At 46.0% G+C, this 18,544-nt stretch overlaps 1 protein-coding gene across 1 annotated transcript in view; it reads left to right on the forward strand.

Annotated features, from left to right (window-relative positions):
* Positions 1–18,544, forward strand: part of LOC146196923 (uncharacterized) — a 35,759-nt gene that overhangs the window by 12,390 nt on the left and 4,825 nt on the right. Inside the window, exons 6-15 of the mRNA XM_084598639.1 lie at positions 5,546–5,638; positions 5,747–5,822; positions 6,736–6,797; positions 8,211–8,285; positions 8,751–8,841; positions 9,971–10,047; positions 11,853–11,927; positions 14,137–14,209; positions 17,069–17,157; positions 18,036–18,113. Of these exons, the coding sequence (XP_084454765.1) occupies positions 5,546–5,638; positions 5,747–5,822; positions 6,736–6,797; positions 8,211–8,285; positions 8,751–8,841; positions 9,971–10,047; positions 11,853–11,927; positions 14,137–14,209; positions 17,069–17,157; positions 18,036–18,113 (789 nt within the window). The remainder of the gene's footprint in view (positions 1–5,545; positions 5,639–5,746; positions 5,823–6,735; positions 6,798–8,210; positions 8,286–8,750; positions 8,842–9,970; positions 10,048–11,852; positions 11,928–14,136; positions 14,210–17,068; positions 17,158–18,035; positions 18,114–18,544) is intronic.

The following is an 18,544-nucleotide window of genomic DNA, read 5'->3' on the forward strand; positions in this document are numbered from 1 at the left end:
TTCACCCGTTTTGCAGATGATACCAAATATCAGCCGTCTAAGAAATGAATTTGCCAAATAAAGTAAAAGTCACTCTAGGGCGCAGGACAAATGTCTATCACATGAGTAGCTTGGCATGACATATTAAATGCGAGCTGACTGCGCTGATGTATACCAAATACTGTAAGACTGCCATACTTCCCATGTCCATAAGAGAGAGAGAGAGAGAGAGAGAGAGAGAGAGAGAGAGAGAGAGAGAGAGAGAGAGAGAGAGAGAGAACTTTTAATGAGCATATAATCAGTAAAAATTCGCAGGAGCTGGGTGGTCGGTGCCCCTAGTCCAGGGCTCCGCTGGCAGCAGCTGACTTGCGGACTAGCTGGATAATCCAGGCTTGCTGGTCCAGGTTGTCGCTGGTCAGGGCCGCCTCCCACTGCTCGTGTGTCGGGCATGGCACTATTAACGTTGGGTCAGGTTTGTCCTGGCATTCCCAAGAGATGTGATAGAGTGTGGGGCTTGCACCGCACCAAGGACAGTAACTTGCGTATTTTGTTGGCTTATCTTATTTAAAATTTGAAGATTAGGGAATGTGTTTGTTTGTATTTTTCTCCAGTCTATAGCGTCCGAAGAAGGAAGTTGTTTGTGTGGTGGTGAGAAAATTCTTCTTTCTAACCGTAGGTGTTCCAGCCTGTCGCCGTAGGGTCCTAGGAGAGGGGTGAGGTAGGGATGGGGATCCGCCCGGTTTGTGAGAGCTCGGGCTAGATCATTCGCTACCTCATTTCCTTCTAGGCCTTCGTGTCCAGGTGTCCATGTAATTGTGTGCGTCTGGGAGATGGAACCTAATATTGCACACGCTCTTTTGCGAGGTTTTCCGGCCAGGTAGTCCCTGTAGGCTGGTTGGGAGTCCGTCACTACGTGTGATGACTTCTTTTGGTTGTCTTGTGTTTTTATGGTGATGGCTATTGCCAGTGATTCCGCTTCCGCAGGATCCTTGGCATAGATCGAAGCCTGAATAATTGGCCTCTTCTTGTGGTCAACTGCAGCTATTGTGAACTTGCCAGGTTCGCCGTAAGCCCCTATGTCCACGTAGACAACCTCCGCGTCTTTAGACAATTGTTTTTCCAATGATTTGACTCTGGCTTTCCTTCGACCCTTCTGTAACTCATGGTGCATGTGCTTGGGTATCGGGTTCACATAGATGTTGTTTCTTGTGGATGTCGGAATTTGGGATTTGATCTCAGAAGTTCTTAGTGCCTGCCATAGCCCTAGTTTTGACAGGATTTCCCTACCCGCCTGTGTTGTTGTTAGGCGTTGTTTCTGACTCTCTAGAGCTCCTCGAAGTTGTGCACTCCGAGTGCCCAAAGACGTTCCGTTGATGTTGTTGGCGGGAGGTTTAGGGCCGTTTTATAGGCTTCTCTTATGATAGTGTCAATGGCCCTTTTATCAGTGAATCTAATTCGTGATATGGGAGCCCGTAGGTAATCCTGCTAACGACTAGGGCTTGTACAAGGCGGAGGGTGTCCTCCTCCCTGATCCCTTTCCGGTGCCAGGTCACCCTTCTAATCATTCTGGAAATTTGGTTGACTGTGGTTTTGAGTGTTTTGATTGTATAATCCACTCTCAAATTGCTTTGCAACCACAGCCCCAAAACTCTGATCTTGTCCTTCTCTTGAATTATCTGGTCTCCTAGAGAGAGCTGAATTTCTCCTGGGGACTTGTAATTTCTTCTGTGTAGCCTGATAAGTTCGAATTTTTCTGGGGAGCATTGAAGACCGCTCTCCCCGGCAAATTCCTCGACTAGGTCTATAGCGGCTTGCAGAGCTTCTTCTTTTTGCGCCAAGGATCCCTGAGTAGCCCAGATGGTGATGTCGTCCGCGTATAAAGTAAAGCCAGTATCAGTGCGGGTCAACAGTTTTTTTGCTAAATTTATCATTGCTATGTTAAATAGCATTGGAGAGATTATAGAACCCTGCGGTGTACTTTTGTTCGGCATGGGTACTTTTGGTGATCGGATCTCTCCAATTCATATGGTGGCTGTGCGATCTGAGAGGAAAGCCTTCACGTATTTGAAGATTTTCTCCCCGCAGTTGATATTGTTTAATTCGTGCAATATGGTTTGGTGGCCAATGTTGTCGAATGCTCCTTTGAGATCTAGTGCCTGAAATTTTCGCCTTTTCGGGGTATGGTGTTGATGGCTTCTTCCCTAATCCGGATGAAAGCATCTTGCGTGCAGAGTCCCTTGCGGAAGCCCAGCATGCAGGAAGGAAAGATGTTGTTTTCGTTGATGTAATTTTGGAGCCCTGGGTGGACTACTTTTTCATAGAGTTTTCCCAGGCAAGAAGTGAAGGAGATAGGACGGAGACTCTCCACAGCCGGTGGCTTTCCAGCCTTTGGTATGGTGATGATATCCGCGTGTCTCCAAGCTGATGGGACCTGTCCCTTCTCCTACAGTTCTTCGTTGATGTACTTCGTTAGGTCTTGCAGATGTTCGGTGCTTAAGTTCCTAATCATAGCGTAGGTGACTTTGTCTCCTCCAGTGGCAGTGTTTCTTGTAAATGTACGGGCGGCTGAGTAGACCTCCGCCAGTGTTATGGGGGAGTCAAGGGAGGGGTTTGGTTGACCCGCATATGAAGTTTGGCAAGCCGGAGTAGGGTCTCCTATGTATTTCTTGTGCATGGCGGTGATCAACTCTGCATCTGTGCCCGGGTATTTATGGGCTATGGTGTGGAGGGTTCTTCTTGTGGCCGTTTTGGTTTTTGAGGTGTCTATCATGCTTCTTAATATTGACCCTGCTTTAGCCGTGCTTAGGGTACCTTTCAGCGAATTGAAGAAATCTGCCCAGTTTTGCTTGGAGAGCTTTATAGCATACTCTTGTGCTTCAGCCGTAACCTGTGCTATCTTCATTTTAGGTTTTCTATTTAATTTTTGCATTTTCCACCGTTTTAATAGACTTTTTCGGGCTTCCCATAAATGTAGGAGATGTCTGTCTACTTCTGGGGTTTTTGTCGTTTTTGCATGAGCATCCTTCAGGCTTTGAACCCAATCTTCAATTGTTGTGATGCCGTCGTGCGGCGGTCTAATTTGTCTGAACTTATCCCAGTCTGTTATTTTAGTAGAGCCAATGTTCCTTTCCATACGGGTTGTCATTAGGGATAAGCTAAGGATTTTGTGATCGCTGCCAAGTGTTTCTTCTAGATTGGTCCAGGTGCAATGTCTTATGTTTTTGGTGAAAGCTAGGTCTGGGCAGGTGTCTCTGCTTACACTGTTTCCTATTCTAGTGGGGGACATGGTGTCCGTCATAAGACAGAGATCCAGCTGTTCAGCCGCTTCCAACAACTTGGTTCCCTTCGGGGTGTCCTTGTGGTAGCCCCATGCCGTATGTACAGCGTTTAGGTCCCCCATAATAATAAGGGGGTTCGTTCCCGCTATGCGTGTGCATTCCAGTAAAAGTGGCTTGAAATCTTCCTGCGTGTTGCTTGGAGGACTGTAAAGGTTTAGGACAAACACACTCTGCTTTCTTCTTTTTTGAGAGATGATCTCGATGAGAACTTGATTAATTTCACAGAAGGGAAGGTCGTGCGGGATGACTGTTAGTGTGGGGGCCACTAGTGTAGCTATTTTAGGTGCCGTGTCATGGGTGTATGTGAGGTATCCTTTGAGGTATGTTGTGCATCCTGTTTCTTGGAGACAGATGACGTCCGGAGGTATCGGTTGATTTTGAATAAACATCTGCAGGGAGCTGCGTTTCCTCTTGAAGGAGCGACAGTTCCACTGCCAGAGCTCTAGGTGGTTTGGTTGCCGGTTAGAGGAGGCAGCCATCAGCGTTACTCGCCACTGACTCGCAGTCGCTGAGATCTGTCATGCCAGCGGACCTTCGGTGGGCTTTTAGTCGAGGGTCATCGGGGATTCCCGTGCGTTTTCGCACCCCCTGAGTTATTATTTGGATTTTCGAATTGAATTCTTCTTGAACTGCCGCAAATTAAGTTTGCGTGGCAATTTGTTGGTCTTGGAGTTGTTTGGTTAGTTGTGTCATGGTCTGCTGCATTTGATTAATCATTTGTTGCATTTGAGTAAGAATGCTTGGTGCGTTTTCTTGAGTGTGAAGTCCGAGAGTTTGCGTAAGCGGTTTCTGCCGTTGCGTTTGGAGTACACTCGCTTGTTGAGGTTGAGATGCGGAGGTGTTTACAGCATTTTGTACCGGTTGTGGCTCTATCGATACTATTGATGAGGGTTGGGGGGCAATTTGCTTCTGACCCATTTGTAGGAGTTGTTGTAGTTGTTGTTCCACCTTATTAAGGCGTTTCTGTTGTTCTGATAGTTTTATTTTCAGTTGTCTATTTTGCTCTTCGAGCCTTGTGCAATAGGACCATACCCGTTTAGAGCAGTGGGAGAGGCAACCTGAGCCCAGCTTACCCTTTTGCTGTCGTGCTCTAGCTTGTCTGGCGTCGCCCCTATCGCTTCTGGTGGTCCCTGCTGGTTGGGCCTAATCTGTTGTGTCTTCTGTTGGGAATAGTAGGCTGTCAAGTCCCGTCCCTTGGATCTCGATCGGGACTGGGGTCTCTGTTTCTCTGCCAGCTGCTGTTCCTCCTCCTCCGATGAAAACCAGCGGCGTTCCATCGGCTTGATCTGCTGATCTCTCCGGCTGACGTGCTGCTTGGGGGGCTTCTGTTGCTGATTGTTATTGCTTTGTTTAGCTTTGTTGTTGTAACGTCCGATATGTGCCCTGAGGCGCTGCTTGCAGGCCTTGTCTCCCGTTGGGTGGTTTCCCTGGCAGGCCACGCACTTGGCTTCACAGGTGTGGTTTTCCTCTGGTTCATGTAGGCCGCAGTTCCGACATACGTTGGCGTTGGGTGTTGGGCAGACATCCGCTCTGTGGCCTGCCTTGAGACAGTCTTGGCAGATCTGTTGGGTTGGTCGATATAGGTAACATGCCGTCTCTCCCCCGTAATAGATGACGTAGCGGGGGAGAATGGGGCCTATGAATGTTAGCACTGCCGTGTGAGACTTTCCCAACATTCGTGCTTGAACGATCTCGACCCCTTGTGTGCGTAGTGGGATGTTTGATAGAAGCTCCTCTGATGGTGTGTTTGGATCCACTCCATGAATAACTCCTCTGATGACGTCCTCAGGCGCCGCCAGGTAGACGTTGACTTCGTAAGCCTTGTTTTCCAAGGTCAGACTCTTGATGTGCCGTATGGCGTCCGCAGTCTCGTCGTAAGGAGTGCTGACTATGAGGATGTTCGATCCTGTGCGGGGTCTCACAATAAATTTGGAGAAGTCGCACAATGCCGGGTTGTTGCAGGCAGCCACGATGGCTGCTTTCCGCTTTCCGCGCAAGTGAAAATTCACACTGAGACCTATGATAATCACGCGAGCGTCCCTTTGCTGCGCATGTGCGAGACATGCAGCGGAGCCTCTCAGTCATCCTTGTGGCAACATGCTTAGCAGTCTTTTATTGCTCACACTTCCCAACCGGACGTGATGATGATGATTTCAACGACTTCAGATGTGACCCCTAGAAAATATTGTGAGGGAGTCAGCGTCTTGTGAAACGACTCTGTCGTGCAGCTTGAAGTGGCGCTGGAATGCGTGGCCATCTGTATCGAAGGGAACAACGGAACCTGGAACGAGACGAAGCTGGACGACGGAAGACTATGCGCAGTGAGTATTCCGGTGGTAAAACATGCCGTATGATTAACTGAAGCAGATGTGTGAAAAAACAGTTGACCACTTTATTGATTTTTTGGTAACATTTTCGCGACTGTCTAGCTCGACATGGGAAGAGGAAGAGGCGATTACGTCAGCAGAACCGGAGTATGTCGCAATGGATCCTGTGTCACCGCAGGTGCGTATGAGATATCACGACCAGTACGTTGCTGGCATAACTAGTGGTTTCATAAATAGCATGCACTGTTTAAGTAATACATAGAACACGAATAGTGTAGCTCTGCTGCCGAATCGAGCAGTATAAATACAAATAGGGTAAGTATCAAATGGTGTCACAAATACTCGCTACTTGTGTAATTGATCGTACTAAATGAATAGTCATGCGAAAGAGCCAAGTGCTAATGGCGGCGCTATATGGTAAGACTTTTATTGTGTTTTAGAGCTATAGCTGCTCCAAATACCGCTGAGCTACTCAAGGGGCTACGCAACATGATATAAGGACATTCGCTCTATGACCTATATATATATAGAAATGTTACCAATCTAGTGCCACATTTCAGTAGATGAGACGACGAACGAGACATACATATGAGTCATGGCCTCCGATATGGTGCCATCGAAACAGGGTTTGCTCGAGACAAGGACCGGGTCTCATCATGGGGGGTGGCACACGGCCGCAGTTGTCCACCAAAACATCGCAGTGAACAGTCAAATGTCCCTAGCTGATGAAAACATAATTCATGCGGAGGAGGTCACCATCGCACTAGCTGCCGCAGACCATGCAGGACTTGCGTGTCATCATCACCGATTCGATGGGACTTGCAGAAATATTGAACAGGGAGACATTCCTTTCTTTGCATATCACCTCTCAAAATAGCGACTACCTCTGAGCCCCAGCGTCTTGAACGATCGTGTGGGCTACTGCTCACATACAGGCCTCGAAGGCAACGAGACAACGCCCAGCAACTATCTCGCTAGAGTTGCTCGGTCTTGTCTATCGCAGCCCTTGATTACTGCACATACTTCTTTTTTTTTACATTCTATATTGACGACTGCACGAGAAACAAATAAAGAAGATCCCGTGGTTTCAGATTTCACACCGTGGACTCATCCGAACGGGTGTATAGAGGCAACTACGAGGAGAAACGGCCGGGTGAGTATAAACTAGACTTTTGGAGCAAGCTGTTACTGCGTGAGTTAAGTGACATTTGGCGGCTTCGTCGACTCGATTTATTTCATTGAGTTCCCCACAATGTAACCACAAGGTTATGTTACCGGTTTTTCGTTTTCGTTTACAAAGGCGACGACAACACAGAATGTGCTTCTTATGCTCAATTTTTCTTTTGGTTTCTGCACTGGAGTTTGTGTTTTTCCTACGATTGTGAAATGTGAAATGCTGGAATTGGAAATGCGTCAAAAACAACCACTACTGTAGAAACAATGCTTATAACCTCCGTTTGTACCTCAGGGCAATTGCCAGGTCTTGGTAGCAAGATTGGTTGGGAGCACTAGGACATTCTCATATAGAAAGCTAAAGGGTAGATTGTGAGCCGCAAAAAACTCGATATGCGGAGTAGCCGGTTTCCCAGAGGGTGTGCCTATTTAAGCACAAGATCATAGAACGTTTAATGGAGTAGAGCGTAATAGAAGGCTGCCACCTCCTGTTAAAGGTTTTAAGCGTGAAATGCTTTAGCTCCCTTTGTCGGCGACTTTGAGATGTCATCCAGTTAAAAACAATTCTTCGTAATCCGGGAACCGAAACGGGAGCGTCTGGGATACCGAAAAAGATGAACGAAATTTAACGACACGATTTCTCTGTCCTCGCACAAGACCTCCAGACAAACGCTAGGTGCTGTACAAACGAGTTACAAAAATCATTGTTGGAATCTCTTCCCGGAGTTTATAGAGATATCCTCAAGTAACGTACAGCCATGGCTGCACATTAAAAAGAAAAGAAACGCTGAATTTTAATTTGCCATTTTTAATAACGCCGTGCAAAAGGCAGATGCACGACACCATATATACTTAATTACTATCCGTCGGTTGTCAGGAGCCCTTGAAAGTCGCTCCAGGGTGAGAGGGGCGCGGAACAACGGTTTTCGCGCCGTCTCCAAAGACGGTGTAACTATCCAACGCCCGTAACTATTACATGCACACATCTACCTACTTTCGACTACGGGAGAGGCGGCAGCTCTTTTGTGAGGGGGTGCATTATCCGGGACAATTGGTAAAGTTGAAGTATGCGCGAGTAAATTAGCGGGGCAGGCTCCGCGACTCTTCTTGTTTAAGATGGCTTTCCACTATCGTCCGGAGGATATGTTCTTAATTTGTGGCTTAAATACACTCATTGCCCTGGAGTGACGCAAGTTCAGATATGCAGGTGAGGCGGGGTTTCGAGATGGGACGGGTGCGACGTAGAATGCGCGATAAGTGAGATATGTGCTCATGCCTATAGTCGTCAGAGGCAGTCGGCGAGTATTTCGCGTCCGGTCATCCGCACCACTTTGGTTCTTTGCCTTTTATTCAGGCCAGTCTTCATCTCGTTTTTTATTCTCTTGTTACTCAGGTCTTGGCGGTTAGGTGTACGGACTACTGCAACAACCAAACGACACAAAGACTAACGGACGGAACACCTTGCTTGGTAACTAAAGTACTTTTATTCCATACATATATATATATATTATGGTGAGGCTACAAAAAAAAAAAAAATAATATGCCTCTGCTCGTGCCACTAGGTATAACGGGCTTATTTTATTCCATGCACCATACAGCGGGGAAATTCTGGAATTACAAAAAAGGACAAGAAAACGAGAACAGCACGGAGAAAATTGTAAATGACAGTATCGTGGCTGCACCCCTTTAATAATCTTGGAGATACTTTTGGAATCTTGGAAACACCTTTGTTCGCAAATATCTCTTACAATACGTGTCGGAATGACAAAGCAGTGCAGTCTAAAAAATTTAAATCTACTTTAGCAGCCATTGATTTCCGAAATAATTTTCTGATTTCTCTTAAAATTACCACAGCCCCATCGCTATATATACGCTCCACTGAAGAAAGTTCGGGCGCACAGTGATTCCCTTCCTCGCTTTCCGTTGTTTGCAGCTCAATCATGAACGGAGGGTTAAAGTACCCCGCTACTTTCCCAGTCTTATTGTCGAGGGCATTTGCAAGAACGGAGAGTGCATCATAACTCGTAAGTGCAGCCCTTTCATCGTGGAGCATGTACCGAGTCACCGCATACGATTTCGAACAAATTAAAAAGGAAAGTTAAAGGAGGGCTCAAGGCAGCTCCTTCGAAATCTTTGTTTTTATTGATGTCAACTGCTCCCTTCGGCTATGATATGCTATGTTCGGAGTCAAAAGACGCATTTGTTGCTCAGAAACCTAAATTTAGACGTTCTCGCCACCATACTGAAACACGTGACGTCAAGACCAAAGCGGACATCGTGATCACCGTCTGGTGGCGGATGCCGGTGTTCCTGGACCCTGCAGTGGGATCCGCCACGTACTCTCAAAAAGGAAAAGGTTGACTATATATATAGTAGTTTTTAAAGCGAAAGTTTTATCAGCCTCATTGATTGAAAGAGCTGTCGGGGCGCTGCCCCTTTCACGAAAGCAATACCCAGCTGTTAATCGGCAGCAGTACAAAGATAGCGGGCATGTTGAAGGGGAAAGGTGAGATGCAGAGATGCAGGTGAGATGAGGTGACATGCCTGCGCAAGCATGCTTGCGCAGGCATGTGGGGTATCGGGTGTTCGACGAGCGAGCGGCGCATAACTGGGAGGAGTGGAACGATATGACTCAAACAAACATCCTAGTGGCCCACGCATCTCAACAGTCTCCCCCCCCCCCCCCCCCCCTCTCTTTTTTCTCCAGTCCGCCGCGTGTGAAGTTTTGAAAACGGTGTGCATTCTTAAATATTCAACGCTGAAATGTTTTCTTTTTTTTTTTTTTTACTTTTCTAATATGTCAAAATTCTTCCTTCGAAGAAGAGTAGAATATTTGTTTTTATAACGCCGTGTAATCGATCGATGCAGGCCAAGTTCAGAAGAGCCCCCGACTGCTGCCCATTTGAAGCTCTGTATAGAATCCGCAGTTAAACTGCTTGCTTTTAAAATTCCCATCTCGGCGCCAGGTGAAATTTGACATGGAATATTTGTTACGCTTTTTTTAACCATTAAACCCACAATAACACCTTTTATGATGCCCGGTAATAAGCTCCGTGTGGATTGAACTGAGCCAGAGATGTTCGCAGTCTTTTAGGGAAATTTTCGTGGTGAAGTACAAAATGTCCTTTCGCCGCCATATTGTTTTGTTTGCAGCACCTACTGTTCCTCTGATGATCGTAAACGTTCCAGAGGAAGGCTGCGTTCATTTCATTTCGTCCGTCAGTTATACGGTGAGTGTGCATACTCCCATAAGAAGCAATTACTCCTAATAGGGGAGTAATTGCTCAACACCCATATCAGCGCAACTGTGGCTGTGTGTTGATGTGGATGCTAATGCGCAATTACTCCCCTACTGAAATTTATTCCACATTGAGCGATTTCCTTGATTGCACACTCCCGTTTTATTCTACTTTCCTAAAAAGAAGACTGTTCCCGCTACAGGAGCATGCTGTATACGCACTCTACAGATGTCATATCACGAGGGCACATTAACTGCGGTCGTCCCTACCTGTGCTATTTATTTCAATTCTTTCGAGACGCTGAATTCACTGGCTGCCGCTCTAGAACTCACATCATTATGTGCAGCAGTTAATAAGCATTTCAAGTACGCGAGACCATATTATGGCATAAAAAGAGGCAGAAATATGGCGACTATAGGTGTGTATGGCTGCAGTGAATATTTGAAATTCTTCCCGGAAAGTTGAGCTGCATGACTATAAAAAGGTACGGGAGAAAACTAATGAGAAAGTTTTTCAAACGTCGGTGATCATGTGTGGTTCCTCAGCAGAAAATGATCAGGAATGAGGTACAAGTACGGAACGAAATACCCCATGAAGTAAATGACGGCAAAAGAAAAGTGTGCCAGGGCCGAACTGGGGTCAATTGAGCAGTTTCAGGCGAAAGCATACACAGCTGCCCCCAATTGAGCAACACGTGTCGGAAAAAATACGCACGTGAGTTCGCATCAAAATTGTGACGTCACCGTTCTTTGTGCAGCGTTCAGGGTGACGTCGTACCATTTCGCTTCCCATTTAGCATCGATCTGCTAGCCAAGTTGAAGGCGCACAGTTTATGATAGGGATTCCAACCGAAGGCATGCCGTTAACTACAAGTGCATGCAAGAGGGGAATATACTGCGGCCTTCTTTTCTGCTAAAAAAAAAAAGACCGACTATATATACGTTTAACGCTGCCAAACTGTGTTCCAGTCTCTTAATGCCAAATCATGCCAAAATATGGTTTTGCACGTCTTAATCGGTTTAAGCGGAGTTAAATCCCCAGCTAATTTTGCGTGATAGCGTATAGTACAGCTATGGTTAAGCCGAAAGGGAGCCGTTGCAGTGACGTCACATCGCACCAACCGTCGCCAAACATGTCGAAAAAAACACGCACGCTATCGAGTCAACCTATAGGCACTGCCTAAGCTTCTCCCAAGAACTGTTTCCTCACTTAAATTGTTCTGAAACTGATAAAAAGGTTTTACTTCGCTAAAAAAAAAAAAAAAAAATTCTAGCTCCTTCATTACTTTCAGTATAACTGCCAAATACTTAAGTAGCCTCGAGAATAAAATCACGATAATCTCAATTTACAGGGATACAAAGGCGAAAAACATTTATTCGAATCAAGTCCCCAGGGAGCCTTACGTCACAACTACGTCACAACGTTCGCAGGTTCAAACCAGCAGTTCGAATAAACCAGAAATTCGAATTAAGCGAGCTCGAATAAACGGGGTAGCTCACCCGTTAATAGAAACTATATATCGCCATGTGACATCACAGATCGGAACTTGGTTTTAGTACTGCTTGTAAGCAGCCACGTTATTTGCATCCTGACGGAGCAGTAACAATTTCTACGTTGTGATATAGACAAGCACGAGTAACGATCGAACGCATCACACGTGCGCGAGCGGAGAGTTTAACCTTTACCTTTGTGCGAAGGACACATGCGGCTGTCCGGACAGTATGGAGGCCATCCGGCGCATGAACTCTGATGTCTGCCCAACATCAGGACTGCTTTCAACGTCTTCTCTTTTTCAGGAGAAAGTCGAGGCGACATGCAGCCGGCTGTGTGGAAATAAATCCAAAAGCGTCAAGCGTGGCACCCATTGCGCTGTAAGTGGTGAAAAGAGGGCATGTTAGTGTGGTGGTGGCGATGGGGATGAAACGTTTGTGTGGAACAAGGTACAAGTTACATCGGTTGGGTCGGCTACCGATATTGGGTGGTGACCGGCAGCCCATGTCTGGAGGCGACTTTAGCCCACTCCACCAACCTCAATTGTGAGCTGGATAGGAGCTAGAGACCACGATCTGCCAACCCTTCTAGTCCTTGAGACCCAAGTGAGATGGTGGCTGCAACTCTTTACTTACGTACATATATGATGTGGTCGAATGTGGCTCTCGGAGAGAGCACTCGGCTTTGTCAGCAGCTGGGTGTAAGAAGATGAGCAAAGCAGGGGAGGGGAAAGTACGAGCCTGGACCTGCCTCCAGGTTGTTTGTTCTTTCGGGAAAAATATATGTGGCGGCGGGTAGACGAGTCGTTGTTCTGGTATAGTGGGGTGTGATGCCGTGGTATGTTACCAGCCTGTCCTTTGCACTGCCGTGGTCCTCGGTATGTCCCGCTCGGTTGACTGATGTACGCACAAGCGGTAGAATGGTCTGCTTCTTTCCCAGGACTGCCTGCATGGACCAGCACATAGGTGGTTTGAATTGGCCTGGGGCTGTAAAGCAAGAGGTGAAAATTTTGTGGGGGGTAGAATGCATATTTCCCCGCGCGAAATTTTGGACTGAGGAGTCACTCGAAATGAGTGTGACAGTGGAGGAGGAGATCGCCAGTGCAATGGTTGCTTCTTTGGCCTCGAGCGAGGTGCTTATTCTGATCGAGCGTGATGCTGTGTAGTGGATATTGTGTAATGACACACTAAGGATGTACGCCAAGTTGTGAGAGTATTCGGCAGCGTCCACACAGGCCGTGTCGGTGTTGTCTGGGTAAGGTTTATGTAAGGCTTTGGCTCGAGCTTCGCGTCGAGCCTGGTGGAGAACTGGATGCATGTTTTGGGGTAGGAGATGAATGGTGCAAGAGACACAAACGCGCTGCATGTTGAACATATGTGAATGAGGAATGCTCTTGGTGCTCTGATCGCGAAAGTGCTGGGCGACAAGGCAGTCCTAAGTCCGTGACAAAAAGAAGTTGGCTGAAGGCTTAGATTGGTTAAGACGAAGATTGCGAAAGCAGTACCCTTGGCTGCGCCTTGTTCGGCTAGTGGTGTCACAAACAGCGAGCGCCCTCTCTCGGCTGCGACACAGCGCCATGTATGGACTCGCCACCCATCCGATGGCGCGAGCTGGGGCCCCGTCTCTCGGTCTGGCGTGACGTCACACGGTCACGTGAAAATGGCGTGACGTCACCGCTGCGGCTCCTGTAAGTACTCACCGCCACCATCCGATGGCCCGAGCTGAGGCCCCGTCTCTCGGTCTGGCGTGACATCACACGGTCACGTGAAAGGTCATGTATGGAGGCGCCACGACACGCCAAAGGGTCGAAGTGCTAGCAGTATTGCTTTCGCAATAAAAAAATCACAACATAAACCGCCATTCAAACGAGGCCAAACAAAAAGTCGAACTTAAAGGGTACTGAGGCATGGACACGCGCAACTGTAGTCTGTCCGTGCCTGAGATATCCGTTTACTTATCTCCGCGTTTTTTCAGCATTTTAGCGATCAGGTATTCATCACGCTGTGATGTGGCATGCTGGATTGCGCGCACAACGTATGTGATATCTGCACAAGCGTTTCAAGTAAGGGACCACGCAAAAGCAATGCACCTGACGCGGTGGCAATAACCATGATATTGCGATTTGTTCAGGCCAGCTAAATTCAATTCAGTTCAGTTTATTAAAAAAAAAAAGATTACGTTTATCTGCAAGCCTATAGAGATATCTAGTCATTTAGAATTCTGTGAATCTCGTGAATCTCGCTGCCCATCCACCCTCTGTTGTGGGGAATAAATGATAGCAAAAGCTATTTCCATAAACAAAGAAACACCCGCTCGCTCACTCACCCAGAAAGGAAGGCTAGGAAATTATAAGGGGACTATTCAAGGGAGAGCTGGCTTTTGAATATAACCGCTCCTGGCACACAGAAAAGAAATAACGAAAGCGACCTTCTCGGTTCCGCTGAAGCAAGCTTCGCGAAAGTTTTGGCTGAAAGCGACGACCTTGTGCCTTTGCGCTTTTTTTTTCTTCTGAAGATTTCACAATAACTAGAGGATTTAATCTGAATGCTTGTCCTTTTACTAGCTGTGCCCGATTCTCTCCGCTTTCAGCTGAAGACGGCCGGCCGGTGGTCCAAGGTGAGCGAAGTCGGCCAATGCGTAGACACAGAGTGCCTGGATAAAGGTACGCATCACATTTACAAGTGGTGTACTACATGTTGAGTGACAAATTTATAGCATTTTTTTTCTGCACTTGAAATTGTGCAAGCGTAACACGGTCGATAGACTAAAGGAACGGGCATTACACATCAGGCTGCTGCGATCGTCTAATGGTTGTCTGGGTCAGGAGTGGCTTTTTTTGTTTTGTTTTTTTTTTTGTATTCTGTCCCGTGATCTGAGTCATGCGAAGAAAGTCGCTTCAAGCATTTGGTTTGGTTTGGTTTGTGGGGTTTAACGTCCCAAAGCAACTCAGGCTATGAGAGACGCCGTAGTGGAGGACTCCGGTAATTTCGACCACCTGGGGTTCTTTAACGTGCACTGACATCGCACAACACACGGGCGTCTTGCTTTTCGCCTCCATCGAAAAGCTGCCGCCGAGGCCGGGATTCGATCCCGCGTCCTTGGGAACAGTAGTCGAGCGCCGTAACCACTGCGCCACCCCGGCGGGGCGCTTCAAGCATCCATCCGCCTCATGTGAGTCAAGTGCAAGGTCCCATACCCAACGTGCTGCCGGTTACTCGTCGGTTTTTCAATCGATAAAAATGAGGACAAATACTTGGGGAGAATGTGTTTTTGATGCCGCATTGTTAGCGATGACTACCAAGCTGCCTTTGAGCCCTTAAGACAAAGTCATCATCAAGTAGGTCGCTTCGAGCCATAGTATTTCTTACGGCTGCTATAGGTTTTGCATATTTATCACGCCTGCACTTTTATTTATTATTTTGTTTATTTTTATTTATTACCACTGCACAGACCTATGTGCAGTGCTTTGGCGTCGCCAAAGGGAATATCATAAGGAATGTACCATATTGGCAATCGACATGAGGCTGCGTGTCACGCTATTTTGGTATTCTCCGAGGGTTCTGCTCTTGAAAGGGAATTGGTACGCATTTGTCACAAAACTCCTGGATGGAGCCGACCCCTTGAAAAGGCACTGAAAACTGAAAATCAAGTCAAAGTAAACGTTGAGTTAGATTATGTACGCAACCACTGAATGTCGCTGGAAAAGCTAGCGGCTATCTCAAAGCAATGTACCAGAAAAATATGACGGTCACGCTAATGCGATGTCGCAGAAACCATCGCAAGTGCTCTCCCTATCCTGTTCCGCCCAATCTACGCTACTCAAGTCCTTAAGTTTGCCACTCGATGAATCCGATTCGTAGCACGTTGTCTGTCTTTCGATTTCATGATCACTGTAATGAACAGTGACGACGCGATAACTCCCTCTGCAACGCAGCGATTCAGTTGTCATGACATTAAGTGTTTAGCCTTCGAAGTGGAAGCCACGCTTGTACAGGTGGACTCCTGTGACGTTTATCGCAAGTCCTCATACAGGCCTGAAAAATCATAGAAATTCACTATGGACAAAAACTGTCTTTAACAACTTCAGTTAAAAGAGCAGTAAAATTTCTGAGAGCACTGTGGTATCTGCAAAGCAGAAATGCGAAAGCCTAAGCGTTGCTGGTCCACACGGTGCATCGCATTTGCTCTCATTATCATTATCAACTAAATTAACCGTGATTATTATTGTTAATGTCATCATTGTCATTACCATTAATTGCAGCGTCATTGTCATTGCTACATATTCCTCACGTATACGTCATCCTCACGGTATACAGCGAGAATTATGATGCGCGTTTCACGATCCCAGGCGTGGCGCAGTTGGTTAAAGCACTCGGCTGGAGATTTTTTTACCATGGACGGTAAATTGTTTGATTTGTCATAAGTCTGAAACAATAGTTTACATCTTTCTGGAATGTTGGGATGCAGTATTTTAATGGAATACACGGCAGAGAACTCTAAAAAATGACCTCCCTTTAACGTCTTTCGGTATCCGTTTTTTTGCCAGTACATGAACCAGGTGCTGTGCCGTATGACTTGACCATGCTGGTCTGCATGCACAGTGTATGGAAGACGAGGATGGCGGTTCGTAATGAAGATGTGAATGTCAGACCTGCTAGGCAGTATTTCAATGAGCATATATTGTGTACAGTCGGGATGCGTTGAAATCGCTGAGTTTGTCCCCAGACTGGTTATCAACGTTGGCTCCCCTTAAACGATTTTAATTATAATACATGAGTTTTCGTGCAACATTGCTTTTATCTTTTATTACCAGTGTGTTTGTAAACTTATAAAACTGAAATGTGTCTTGTTTTCTGTCTTCGTGTTCTGTACGGATGTGGCAGGTAATAAAGAAAAAAAAAATCACGGGTGTGGCGCAGTTGGTTAAAGTGCTCGGCTGGAGATCCAAAGGATTGAGGTTCGATTCCCGGTGGAGACAGGATTTATTTGTTTATTTTTAACCATCTTCTTCACGGCATAGAAAATGAAAATTATGATCAGTATGGTTAGTTTTGGTTTCGGGTGATGACGTCAATTTATTGGCAGCTATAATTTGACCGGACGACGCCGACAGTATGAGCCACTAAAGGTTTTCGCCTTAATAAAGTTTTAATCGGCAGTCAACTGTTTATCCTACCAGGTTTCATGTCCAAGGTTTTAATATTCAGTTATTAAAGAGCAGACCAATAACACAAAAATATATGTTAGCACAAACAGCCGCCCAGAGTTCACAAAGAAACTGGTTACAAGGTAAACAGATCGCTTCATCACTGCAAGATAGGAGCCCATATGTTGCCTCTATAGTTTAATGATAACAGGATTATTTCTTCACTGCGACCTTTTTTTTTTTTTTTTTTTTCGTCATCTGCAGCCCATAATCTTTTTACGCGCTTGAGACGGCAGGTGCCTTTTAACAGAGACTGCGTTGTTCAGAATACACTCTGATATAAATTTCGTGCTACGGCTTATTTTCTCCCTTTAGTTCCCGACAGTCCACCGCTGCATGAGCCACTCAACCCTAACTCTTACAACTGCAGATCATCAAATTACATCACCGTGATAGAGCGCAAGGTAGGTACGGAAGGCGGTGCCTTCAGAGGGTGCCACAATAAATAAATAAATAAATAAATAAATAAATAAATAAATAAATAAATAAATAAATAAATAAATAAATAAATAAATAAATAAATAAATAAATAAATAAATAAATAAATAAATAAATAAATCAGAATAACATCTCAATGGTTGTTTCTTTAAAATAAGAGATTACTTCATATGAAGTTTGCCTAGACGTATACAGCCCATTGTTCTTCCGCGTTCAGTGCCGTCTATCATCTGTTTAGCTAACATTGACAGACTAAAAGATGACGAATCGCTCAATGTCGCGAGCAGGAGCGCTGTCGCCACGTTGAGTTATTCGACTTTTTGCCACATAATACGGTATTACTTGTGTCATGAATGAGCGTTGCTCTGCTTGCCTTTATGCGAGGACATGGTGAAATTAGCCGTGTCTTCTCAGTCGTCCGCATACCTTGGTAATTACGCTGTCCAAGAGGTGCTACTTAATTCCTGCTGCTCATCACTTTATTTGTGGAGGGAGTAACAATACTGATGCTGTGACATACATACCCTGTGCTGTTTGCTTGAAATAAAATCAATCAATCAATCAATCAATCAATTAATTAATCACTCGCTCAATCAATCAATCAATCAATTTAGCTCATGTGCACTGGGAATGACACTAGTACAGTATCGACTTTTGTTTCGTCTGCTATCGCGAGAGAGACTACGGATAACACGCGAAGGGACGAGGGAAGATGAATCCGCTTGCGTATTCTTCCCGTGAAAGTTGGGCCACACTGTGGGGATCAGAAGTCCTTGGTATGCTTGTAATGCAAGACAAGAACATTGTTCTTAACATTTTTCGTAAGTGCAAAATTCTTTTGCAGCTGATCGTGGTCAAATCCTGCCAAGTTGAATGCGGCTATGGCATCTTTGAGAACCGCAAGGATGGCGTTAGGTGCTTGGTAAGTAAATATTTTCAAACCTGTGAACCTGTGTGATATAATACGTGAACGCAACGTAAAACATCCGAAAATTAGTAGTACTGTCGAACTTCACTGCTGCTGATTATTACTTGTCATTGCTGGAGCACCTCGGGAAATGTCATACCCGAGGTGCACGGTTAGGGCGTTTGATTGCTGCACCTATAAGAACACGCGGATTCAGTATCTCGGTCGCTTTTAAAGGGAGGCGAAAAACAAGATGCCCATGTACTTTACAATGCAGTGCGCGTTAAAGACCCTCAGGTGGTTGAAATTTCCGGAGTTCTCCATTACGGCGTCTCTCATAAGCCGAGTCGTTTTTTGACTTGGGAGTGTCCAGAATCACGGAGAACAAAACCCTCAAGGGATTTCGTTATGAATTCAACAGAAACTTCGGTTAGCTTAAATGCCAC

Source organism: Amblyomma maculatum, chromosome 3 (genome assembly GCF_055883805.1).
Source record: "Amblyomma maculatum isolate TAMU_Amacu chromosome 3, ASM5588380v1, whole genome shotgun sequence".
Taxonomy (NCBI): domain Eukaryota; kingdom Metazoa; phylum Arthropoda; class Arachnida; order Ixodida; family Ixodidae; genus Amblyomma; species Amblyomma maculatum.